At 40.1% G+C, this 12,673-nt stretch overlaps 1 protein-coding gene across 1 annotated transcript in view; it reads left to right on the top strand.

Annotated features, from left to right (window-relative positions):
- Positions 1–17: 17 nt before the first annotated feature.
- Positions 18–12,673, top strand: part of LOC124042110 (mesoderm induction early response protein 1-like) — a 29,795-nt gene continuing 17,139 nt past the window's right edge. The window contains exons 1-6 of the mRNA XM_046360446.1: positions 18–637; positions 888–912; positions 1,104–1,243; positions 5,211–5,411; positions 8,898–9,030; positions 12,289–12,353. Of these exons, the coding sequence (XP_046216402.1) occupies positions 602–637; positions 888–912; positions 1,104–1,243; positions 5,211–5,411; positions 8,898–9,030; positions 12,289–12,353 (600 nt within the window). The 5' untranslated portion in view covers positions 18–601. The remainder of the gene's footprint in view (positions 638–887; positions 913–1,103; positions 1,244–5,210; positions 5,412–8,897; positions 9,031–12,288; positions 12,354–12,673) is intronic.

The following is a 12,673-nucleotide window of genomic DNA, read 5'->3' as shown; positions in this document are numbered from 1 at the left end:
ACATGGCGGAGGTAGGACGCAAAGTCCAATAAATATTCGGGAAAATAAGAATGTTTTTAGGTTTATAGAGTTGATTCTGTCGGGTGCACAGGCCCAAAATGAGAAGCGATAAATATGCACTAAAATACGCAGAAGCGATATACATTTTAAAATATTAAACTTGTCTTCATTTCCATAAATTCTATTTTGCAAACTTCAGTTTTAGCGATGATGCCTGGCTAGTTAGCGCGATGGCTATGCTAAGCTAGCTACGTAGCTATTGTTGGGGAAGCTTGGCTGACTACGAGCGTTAACGTTACTCACTCGAAAAGGATCAAAGTTCATATTCTCGAATGCTATTGCATTTTTTTTGTGGTTGACCTGGTGGTATTCTGCGTACTGAAAGCGACACTATGTAGCTAAGTAATTATGTGATTAGTTAACTGAGGCAGTGGGTTAGCAAATAGCTATCTATCATTCAAAGTGTCCACATTGCGAGAGAACAATCCATTTGATTATCGCTCACTTGAAATGTCTGATTTGACTTGTTTCAATGCTGGCCTGATCATCAGAGGTCTCCTTGTTTACAACCACCAAAAAAAAACTACTGTCACTGATATAAATGTTTACGTCGGCGTTAGCCAACGAGGAGCCAGTAGTAAGTTTCAGGCGCGCTTTTACTTTGCCTTCCATCCACTACCCTACTAACGTTAGCAGACGGATGATCCGTTTACTGTATCGTAGTTCCTATTTATGTTTTTGTTCGGGCCTTTTGTCTGTAGACGACATTGGCCTCGTCCAGAAAACCGCATAATTTACTGAAAATATCTCTGAACCGAAAAGTTACAGACAGCTACGTGTGTTGTACTTGTGTATGTGGTTCTGACTAATCTTGAGTTTTGTTTTAGCCCTCCGTTGGGAGTACGAGCCCAGGTAAATATTATTGTGTGTTTTCTAATGAATGTGCCATTTAAAAAAATCCTCATTAGAACATTAACACGTATGAAGTAAAATTGGTCGGAACAAATCCCACTGTCATAATTAATAATATTTTCGTTATAAACCATGAAGCACTATTTCATCGACTATCTCCTCTTAAAATTTCCTGGTGTGTTTTTCCTCAGGAGGTTCAGCAGAGGACCGTGAGTTTGATCTTTCAGCAGATATGCTCGTCCATGACTTTGACGACGAACGCACACTGGAAGAGGAGGAGAGGCTCGAGGGAGAGACCAACTTTAGCAATGAGATCGACGACCTTGCCCGGGTGCGTCTCAAAATCATTTCATTTAGTGGTTTGAAAGTTATCCTGGGTTGTGTTCATGCACTGGAAGAAGATGAACTGAAACAGGGAGAGAATGTCCAAGATGAAACACTTGTTTTTGTTTAATGTTGCAAACCTTTTTGCTACAGTATTCATGCTCTAATGAATATGGCCCTGTGGACAGTAACCTGTTAGTTATATACAGTAACAGTCGAAAGTTTGGACACACCTACTCATTCAGGGTTTGTCTTTATTTGTGCTATGTTTTACATTGTAGAATAATAGTGAAGACGCACAACTATGAAACAACACATGGACTTGTGTAGTAACCAAAAAAGTGTTAAACAAATCAAAATATTTTAGATTCTTCAAAGTAGACACCCTTTGCCCTTAATGACAGTTTTGCACACTCTTAGCATTCTCTCAATCAGCTTCATGAGATAGTCGCTTGGAATGCTTTTCCAACAGTCTTGAAGGAGTTCCCACATACTATATGCTGAGCACTTGTTGGCTGCTTTTTCTTCACTCTGCGGCCCAACTCATCCCAAACCATCTCAATTGGGTTGAGGTCGTGTAATTGTGGAGGCCAGGTCATCTGATGCAGCACTTCATCACTCACCTTGGTCAAATAGCCCTTACACAGCCTGGAGGTGTGTTTTGGGTCATTGTCCTATAGACAAACAATGCAAATAGACCGGGTAGCCATTTGATACCTGTTCAGGAGTCTTATGGCTTGGGGGTAAAAACTGTTGAGAAGCCTTTTTGTCCTAGACTTGGCACTCTGGTACCGCTTGCCATGCGGTAAGCGTTAATAGAGAGAACAGTCTATGACTGGGGTGGCTGGTGTCTGCCTGTCAGGAAGTGCAGGATCAAGTTGCAGAGGGAGGTGTTTAGTCCCAGGATCCTTAGCTTAGTGATGTGCTTTGAGGGTGCTATGCTGTTGAACGCTGAGCTGTAGTCAATGAATAGCATTCTCACATAAGTGTTCCTTTTGTCCAGGTGGGAAAGGGCAGTGTGGAGTGCAATAGAGAATGCATCATCTGTGGATCTGTTTGGGCGGTATGCAAATTGGAGTGGGTCTAGGGTTTCTGGGATAATGGTGTTGATGTCAACCATTACCAACCTTTCAAAGCACTTCATGCCTACAGACGTGAGTGCTACGGGTCTGTAGTAATTTAGGCAGGTTGCCTTTGTGTTCTTGGGCACAGGGACTATGGTGGTCTGCTTGAAACATGTTGGTATTACAGACTCAATGAGGGACATGTTGAAAATGTGTCAGGCCCCGCAGCCTTGTGTATGTTGACCTGTTTGAAGGTCTTACTCACGTTGGCCAACTTAACTGATCATATAATTTAGTTTATGGTGTGAAAATTAGCTGGCTAATAAAGTCACACAGCTAATGTTATAGCATCAGATGCGCTAATGTTAGTAACCCAACCAAATCGCTATAGTATTCACTGGTATACGACTTCTTGCTGTTCCTCAAGTTATAACACGTTAGTTGCTTACTGGACCCTGGGAGTCTGTGTGAAATGTTAACTAGCCAAAAAACTAACTACTATCTGTGAACTAATGGTTTCCCTCTACACTATGTGGTTAATTTTCGTAATGAGAGAATTAGGTGAAAATGAGGCGTTGCTTGTTAAACAAGTAGATTCAGGGATGAAGTGTAGTTGGAGCTGGGCCTGGTTTAAGATGGATTCAGGGATGAAGTGTAGCTGGAGCTGGGCCTGGTTTAAGATGGATTCAGGGATGAAGTGAAGCTGGGCCTGGTTTAAGATGGATTCAGGGATGAAGTGTAGCTGGAGCTGGGCCTGGTTTAAGATGGATTCAGGGATGAAGTGTAGCTGGAGCTGGGCCTGGTTTAAGATTACATTTACATTTAAGTCATTTAGCAGACGCTCTTATCCAGAGCGACTTACAAATTGGTGCATTCACCTTATGACATCCAGTGGAACAGTCACTTTACAATAGTGCATCTAAATCTTAAAGGGGGGGGGTGAGAGGGATTACTTATCCTATTCTAGGTATTCCTTAAAGAGGTGGGGTTTCAGGTGTCTCCGGAAGATGGTGATTGACTCCGGAAGGTGGATTCAGGGATGAAGTGTAGCTGGAGCTGGGCCTGGTTTAAGATGGATTCAGGGATGAAGTGTAGCTGGAGCTGGGCCTGGTTTAAGATGGATGCTACCATGTTCTCTCTGCCTGAAAGAGATGAATTATGCCAACAAAGGGTATCATGCTCTGCTGGCGCATTGTAGAACAGATGTCCACAGGCAGAAAGTGTAATAATGTGCAGTGTAGCCCAAAGATATTGCTTTAGTTGCGTTGAACTTGACAGTAACACGTGTGAGTGAGTTGGGATTATTACATTTTTTACACATTGAACGTTTTTGCACACATGTAGCCTTGTGCACTTGATCGATGTCTACTTTAGTGGCCAATATAATAGAGCAAAAATAGAATGCCTGTTTCATTCTAGTTCTACGTTAAGGTGTTTTTTTCCCCGAGTGCAATAGTTAGATGTGTGTTGTCACAAGCATTCCATTATAAACATTCTATTATAAAGGCTGTCATGGTAACTGCAATATTACTGTATTGTTTTTTCTCAGGACTTAGGTGTCATTTGCAGTAAAGTCTAGGCAACAAATAACATTAGATTGCTTTTTTAAACATTTTTTTAGCTGTGAGTTAGGTTCATATTAACCACTTTTTATTTTACACACCGAGACTGATCATGTATGTCATATTCTTTGTTGTTTAATTAGTTAAAACCTGCATTGTCCCCCTAACATTTTTGGGACCTCAGTGGTTTGCATCCCTGCTACTCTGCGTCTCACAAAGACAGCGGCTGGTGTAACCAAAAATCTCACATTTGGACTCATCAGGCCAAAGGGCATATTTCCACAGGTTTAATGTCCATTGTACGTGTTTCTTGGCCCAAGCAAGTCTCTTCTTCTTATTGGTGTCCTTTAGTAGTGGTTTCTTTGCAACAATTCGACCATGAAGGCCTGATTCACGTAGTTTCATCTGAACAGTTACTGTTGAGATGTGTCTGTTACTTCAACTCCGTGAAGAGGTTATTTAGGCTGCAATCTGAGGTGTAGTTATTTGCTCATTTCTGAGGCTGGCAACTCTGATGAACTTATCCTCTGCAGCATCCTCTGTAACTCTGGGTATTTCTTTCCTGTGGCGGTCCTCATGAGGGACAGTTTCATCATAGTGCTTGATGTTTTTTGCCACTGCACTTGAAGATACTTTCAATGTTCTTGACATGTTCCTTGTTGACGGACCTTCATGTCTTAAAGTAATGATGGACTGTCATTTCTTTTTTGCTTATTTGAGCTGTTCTTGCCATAATATGGACTTGGTCTTTTACCAAATAGGGCTATCTTCTGTATACCAACTGTGGTCCTTCTCACAACACAGCTGATTGGCTCAAACGCTTGTGGGTTCGATCCCCGGGACCACCCATACGTAGAATGTATGCACACATGACTGTAAGTCGCTTTGGATAAAAGCGTCTGCTAAATGGCATTTATTATTATTATTATTATATTATTAAGAAGGAAAGAGACTTTTAATAAGGCACACCTGTTTATTGAAATGCATTCCTGGTGACTACATCATGAAGCTGCAGAACTGTCGAGGCAAAGGGTTGCTACTTTGAAGAATATAAAATATATTTAGATTTGTTTGAAAATTTTTTTGGTTACTACATGATTCCATATATGTTATTTCATAGTTTTGATGTTTTCTCTATTATTCTACAATGTAGAAAATAGTAAAAATAAAGAAAAACCCTTGAATGAGTGTGGCCAAACTTTTGACTGGTACTGTGTATATATAGACTATTTGATCCCTATTATTGCAACGTTTTGCCAGTGATTTATGTTAGTCTATTTTTAAGGGTAATCCACTAAATTCAGTGTGTAACAAAAGGGATTTTCTTGTTGTTCCATTTGTGCCATAGGAGGGAGAGATGCCCATTCATGAGTTGTTGAGTATGTACGGATGTGGCGGCGGTTCACCTGCAGATGGAGAGGATGAAGAAGAAGAGGAGGAGGAAGACTTTGAGGACGAAGAGGAGTTGGAGGATGAGGAAGAGGAGGAAGAGGAGGATGTGGACAATGATGAAAGCAGTAGAAACATTGGCGAGCTGAAGAGGAATAAGGTGGGTGCCATGAATCTCCTGAAATAACAGGATATCAACCAACACAGTCATAAAGAAGGAATGCTTGTTTGCACCTTACTGTTCTAATTTGATTGTTATAAAGCATCACTACATATTTTACAGCCAACATGGTTGACACATTCAGTCAGAATGTATAGTTGTTACAAATTTGCTGATGATAGATACATCTAGTCAGCGTTGATGCTGATGCCTCTATTTCATACTAATGAATGTTGATTTTGTTGTTTCAAAGGGTAGGATGTCCAATCTGTAAGTCGCTCTGGATAAGAGCGTCTGCTAAATGACTTAAATGTAATGTAAATGCAATCAAAAACATCTTTTGACCAATGGGTAATATGTTAGTTATACACAATCTAAAAAAAACAATGGTCCAAACCTCATGTCATCTGTTCAAAAGTGGAGTTTTTAGCCTTGTAGGATGGCCAAAATTGGAGTGACTAAGTCAATGGAGGCAAGAATATAATGTTGGTCAAAAATCTGGACCATGGCATTGTCAGGTAGGCTGGATGCTGTGCTACAATTAAGGCTAACTGACAGGCTCACCGTTGAACTCCTCTTTCTTCTCAAATCCAGAGGATGTAAAACATTTGAGGTAAGATGGATATCGATTTTGAGACATGACCTAGTATTTTTATATTTTAGTATACACTTCATATTAATGGTATTTTTTGTGTGTAAAATTTATCACAAAAACAAGCATACAGTGGGGCTATTTCGTCAGCCACCAATTGTGCAAGTTCTCCCACTTAAAAAGATGAGAGGCCTGTCATTTTCATCATAGGTACACTTCAACTATGACAGACACAATGAGGAAAAAAATCCAGAAAATCACATTGTAGGATTTTTAATGAATTTATTTGCAAATTATGGATGAAAAATAAGTATTTGGTCAATAACAAAAATGTATCTCAATACTTTGTTATATACTCTTTGTTGGCAATGACAGAGGTCAAATGTTTTCACACACTGTTGCTGGTATTTTGTCCCATTCCTCCATGCAGATCTCTGCTAGAGCAGTGATGTTTTGGGGCTGTTGCTGGGCAACACAGACTTTCAACTCCCTCCAAAGATTTTCTATGGGGTTGAGATCTGGAGACTGGCTAGGCCACTCCAGGACCTTGAAATGCTTCTTACGAAGCCACTCCTTCATTGCACGGGCGGTGCGTTTGGGATCATTGTCATGCTGAAAGACCCAGCCACGTTTCACCTTCAATACCCTTGCTGATGGAAGGAGGTTTTCACTCAAAATCTCACGATACATGGCCCCATTCATTCTTTCCTTTACACAGATCTGTTGTCCTGGTCCCTTTGCAGAAAAACAGCCCCAAAGCACAGTAGGTGTGGTGTTCTTTGGATGCAACTCAGCATTCTTTGTCCTCCAAACACGACGAGTTGAGTTTTTACCAAAAAGCTATATTTTGGTTTCATCTGACCATATGACATTCTCCCAATCTTCTTCTGGATCATCCAAATGCTCTCTAGCAAACTTCAGACGTACCTGGACATGTACTGACTTAAGCAGGGGGACACGTCTGGCACTGCAGGATTTGAGTCCCTGGCGGAGTACTTTGTTACTGATGGTAGGCTTTGTTACTTTGGTCCCAGCTCTCTGCAGGTCATTCACTAGGTGGTTCTGGGATTTCTGGGATTTTTGCTCACCGTTCTTTTGATCATTTTGACCCCACAGGGTGAAATCTTGCGTGGAGCCCCAGATCGAGGGAGATTATCAGTGGTCTTGTATGTCTTCCATTTCCTAATAATTGCTCCCACAGTTGATTTATTCAAACCAAGCTGCTTACCTATTGCAGATTCAGTCTTCCCAGCCTGGTGCAGGTCTACAATTTTGTTTCTGGTGTCCTTTGACAGCTCTTTGGTCTTGGCCATAGTGGAGTTTGGAGTGTGACTGTTTATACTGATAACAAGTTCAAACAGGTGCCATTAATATAGGTAACAAGTGGAGGACAGAGGAGCCTCTTAAAGAAGAAGTTACAGGTCTGTGAGAGCCAGAAATCTTGCTTGTTTGTAGGTTACCAAATACTTATTTTCCACCATAATTTGCAAAGAAATTAATTAAAAATCCTACAATGTGATTTTCTGGATTTTTTTTCTCATTTTGTCTGTCATAGTTGAAGTGTACCTTTGATGAAAATTACAGGCCTCATCTTTTTAAGTGGGAGAACTTGCACAATGGTTGGCTGACTAAATACTTTTTTGCCCCACTGTATCTCTTGTCAACAGAGCTTGGTGCTTATTATCGGATGTGAACTCGGCAAAAAAAGAAACGCCCTCACTGTCAACTGTGTTTATTTTCTGCAAATATTTGTATGAACATAAGATTCAACAACTGAGACATAAATTGAAGAAGTTCCACAGACATGTGATTAACAGAAATTGAATAATGTGTAACAGTCATGGTGTGGCCACCAGCTGCATTAAGTACTGCAGTGAATCTCCTCCTCATGGACTGTACCAGATTTGCCAGTTCTTGCTGTGAGATGTTACCCCACTCTTCCTCCAAGGCACCTGCAAGTTCCCGGACATTTCTGGGGGTAATGGCCCTAGCCCTCACCCTCCGATCCAACAGGTCCCAGACATGCTCAGTGGGATTGAGATCCGGGCTCTTCACTGGCCATGGCGATTAGTTGTCCGTCCTTTCTCCCTGTAGCGCTGTCTTAGGCGTTTCACAGTACGGACATTGCAATTTATTGCCCTGGCCACATCTGCAGTCCTCAATGTTTCCTTGCAGCATGCCTAAGGCACGTTCACGCAGATGAGCAGGGACCCTGGGCATCTTCCATTTGTGTTTTTCAGAATCAGTAGAAAGGCCTCTTTTTAGTGTCCTAAGTTTTCATAACTGTGACCTTATTTGCCTACTGTCTGTAAGCTGTTAGTGTCTTAACGAGCGTTCCACAGGTGCATGTTCATTAATTGTTTATGGTTCATTGAACAAGCATGGGAGACTGTTTAAACCCTTTACAATGAAGATCTGTGAAGTTGTTGGGAGTTTTATGAATTATCTTTGAAAGACAGGGTCTTTTTTTTGCTGAGTTTATTAGGTTATGAAATCAGACTTTTTGGATATACTGTTAGTGATATGTTAGAGATTTAGATAATTTAGAATCCTATTTGTCTTGGTAAAATGTATTTTATAACATAAGGATAAAAAAAAAACAAGCTGGCACCCACCCAGAATGTGTGGAGTTGCTGACTATCAGAGAATAAACTATAAAAATTGTCGCACTCTCTATATATATATATAACTCTCAATCATTTATTGGGTAAATCACCAACGTTTCGGCATCACTGCCTTCTTCAGTGCCCTTTTTATAGTTTATAACATAAGGAAGGGAAAGTGTTTTCTCCCACTCTGGGCAGAGTGGGTGGACACCCTTGTAAAGGGGCTTCTTTGAATGTACCATTGGGGGGGGAATTGCGTGTAATGCTTTGGGGTGTGTGTGTGTTCAGACCGAGAGGGTGAAGATCTCGTCAGGAATGGGGAACGAGAACCAGTGTTCCAGCGAGGGTCGCACGCGCTCCGTCAAATCCCACGGCACGGCAGAGCTGATACGCGGATCACAGACCCTCAAGTACTTCGAAAGTATGCATCTTTGTTTCCCTCAACGAGACACGCTTTTTATATTGGATTGTTTGTGAGATCTTGTTCTACAGTGCCTTCAAAAAGTATTCATACCTGTTGCATTATTCCACATTTTGTTGTTACAGCCTGAATTCAAAATGGACTAAATATATTTTCACCCATCTACACACAATACCCCATAATGACAAAGTGAAAACATGTTTCTAGAAATGTTGGTAAATGTATTGAAAATGAAGTACATAAAGTACCAGTTAAAATTTTGGACACGCCTACTCATTCAAGGGTTTTCTTTATTATTTTACTATTTTCTACATTGTACAATAGTAGTGAAGACATCAAAACTATGAAATAACACATATGGAATCATGTAGTAATCAAAAAAGTGTTATACAAATCAAAATATATATATATATTTTTATTTTAGATTCTTCAAAGTAGCCACCCTTTGCCTTGATGACAGCTTTACACACTTGGCATTCTCTCAACCAGCTTCATGAGGTAGTCACCTGGAATGCATTTCAATTAACAGGTGTGCCTTTTAATTTAATTTGTGGGACTTTTTTCCTTAATGTGTTTGAGACATTTTCAGTTGTGTTGTCACAAGGTAGGGTTGGTATACAGAAGATAGCCCTAGTTGGCAAAAGACCAAGTCCATATTATGGCAAGAACAGCTAAAATAAGCAAAGATAAATGACAGTCCATCATTACTTTAAGACATGAAGGTCAGTCAACAAGGAAAATGTCAAGCACTTTGAAAGTATCTTCAAGTGCAGTCTCAAGAACCATCAAGCACTATGATGAAACTGTCTCTCGTGAGGACTGCCACAGAAAAGGAAGGCCCAGAGTTACCTCTGCGGCAGGGGATACATTCTTTAGAGTGACCAGCCTCAGAAATCAGCAATTAACTCCACCTCAGATTACAACTCAGAGTTCAAGTGAAGCACATCTCAACATCAATTGTTCAGAAGAGACCGCATGAATCAGGCCTTCATGGTTGAATTGCTGCAAAGAAACCACTACTAAAGGACACGAATAATAAGAAAATACTTGATGGGACGAAGACACATGAGCAATTGACATTAGACCGGTGGAAATCTCATTTGGTCTAGAGTCCAAATTTGCGATTTTTGTTTTCTACCGCTGTGTCTTTGTGACATGCAGAGTAGGTGAACGGATGATCTTTGCATGTGTGGTTCCCACCGTGAAGCATGGAGGAGGAGGTGTGGGGGTATTTTGCTGATGACACTGTCTGTAATTTTATTTAAAATTCAAGGCAAACTTAACCAGCATGGCTACCACAGCATTCTGCAACAATGCGCCTTCCTGTCTGGTTTGGGCTTAGTGGGACTATCATTTGTTTTTCAACAGGACAATGACCCAAAACACACCTTCAGGTTGTATAAGAGCTATTTGACCAAGAAAGAGAGTGATGGAGTACTGCATCAGATGACTTGGCCTCCACAATCACCTGACCTCAAACCAATTGAGACAGTTTGGGATGAGTTGGACCGCAGAGTGAAGGAAAAGCAGCCAACATGTGCTTAGCATATGTTGGAACTCCTTCAAGACTGTTGAAAATGCATTCCAGGTGACTACCTCATGAAGCTGGTTGAGAGAATGTCAAGAGTGCAAGGCTGTCATCAAGGCAAAGGGTGGCTAATTTTGAAGAATCTAAAATATATTTGGATTTGTTTTAACACTTTTTTGGGGGGGTTTACTACATTATTCCATGTGTTATTTCATAGTTTTGATGACTTCACTATTATAATACAATGTAGAAAATAGTATAAATAAAGAAAAACCCTTGAATGAGTAGGTGTGTACAAACTTTTGACTGGTACTATAAGTATTCACTCCCCTTACTCTGTACATTTTAGAATCGCCTTTGGCAGCGATTGCAGCTACGAGTCTTTTTGGGTCTCAAAGAGCTTTGCACACCTGGATTGTACAATATTTGCACATTATTATTATTAAAATTATTCAAGCTCTGTCAAGTTGGTTGTTGATCATGGCTAGAAATCCATTTTCAAGTCTTGCAATAGATTTTCATGTTATTTTAAGTCAAAACTGTAAGAATTAGGCCACTCGGGAACATTCAATGTCATCTTGGTCAGCAACTTTTAGGTTATTGACCTGCTGAAAGCTGAATTTTTCTACCAGAGTCTGTTGGAAAGCAGACTGAAACAGGTTCTCTAGGATTTTGCCTGTGCTTAGCTCTGTTCCGTTTCTTTTTATCCTAGAAAACTACCTAGTCCTTGCTGATGACAAGCATACCTATAACATGATGCAGCCACCACTATGCTTGAAAATATGGAGAATGGTACTCTGTGATGTTGTTAGATTTTCCCCAAACAAACCCTTTGTATTCAGGACATAAACTATATTTTTGTGCCACATTTTTGGCAGTTTTACTGTAGTGCCTTATTGCAAACAGGATATATGTTTTGGAATATTTTTTATTCTGTACAATATTCCTTTTCACTGTCATGTAGGTTAGTATTGTGGAGTTACTATAATGTTGCTGATCCATCCTCAGTTTTCTCCTATCACAGCCATTAAACTATGTAACATGTTTTAAAGTCACTATTGGCCTCGTGGTGAAATCCCTGAGCGATTTCCTTACTCTTCGGCAACTGAGTTAGGATGAACGTCTGTCTTTGTATTGACTGGGTGTATTGATACTCCATCCAAAGTGTAATCAATAACTTCACCATGCTCAAAGTGATATTCAATGTCTGCTTTATTTTATTTTTTTACTCATCTCCGTGGTCTTTGTAGTTCAATTTGTGTTTGAAATTCACTGCTTGACTGAGGGACCTTGAGATTATTTAATGTCGGGTACAGAGATGAGGTAGTCATTCAAAAATAATGTTAAACACTATTATTGTGCACAGTGAGTCCATGCAACTTATGTGAATTGTTAAGCCAATTTTTCTTCACTCCTGAACTTATTTAAGATAGCTGTAACAAAGGGTTTGAAAACCAGACATTTCAGCTTTTCAATTGTTAATCATTTGTATAAAAACTAAACATCTAAACATAAACACTTTGACATTATGGGGTATTGTGTGTAGGCCAGTGACACAATTTCAATTGAATCCATTTAAAATTCAGGCTGTAAGACAACAAAATTTGGGAAAAGTCAAGGAGTGTGAATACTTTCTGAATGCACTTTATGCATTTTAACCCAGTGGTTCAAAATGAGAGCTGATGTGTGGAAACGGTGAGACAGAGTCAAACTGTCAAATGTTGTTTCAGATAAGGATGCAGAGGAAGAGTCAGAAGAAGATGAAAATTATGTCCCTTCTGAGGATTGGAAAAAGGTAAATATATTGTTTAATCATTCATTAGATATGGTAGTTCCAGTGGCGATTTTAGCATGTAAATCTCGATGTGGCAAACTCAACTTTTTGTTTTTAAATGCAAATCAAATGTATTTATATAGCCCTTCGTACATCAGCTGATACCTCAAAGTGCTGTACAGAAACCCAGCCGAGTGGCCAGTCCTCTTCTGGCTGTGCCGGTTGGAGATTATAACAGAACATGGCCAAGATGTTCAAATGTTCATAAATGACCAGCATAATAAGGCAGAACAGTTGAAACTGGAGCAGCAGCATGGCCAGGTGGACTGGGGACAGCAAGG

This window comes from Oncorhynchus gorbuscha, linkage group LG08 (assembly GCF_021184085.1).
Source record: "Oncorhynchus gorbuscha isolate QuinsamMale2020 ecotype Even-year linkage group LG08, OgorEven_v1.0, whole genome shotgun sequence".
In the NCBI taxonomy this organism is placed as follows: Eukaryota; Metazoa; Chordata; class Actinopteri; order Salmoniformes; family Salmonidae; genus Oncorhynchus; species Oncorhynchus gorbuscha.
Note: the sequence above shows the minus strand (reverse complement) of the source record. Positions and strands in the feature narration are given on the sequence as shown.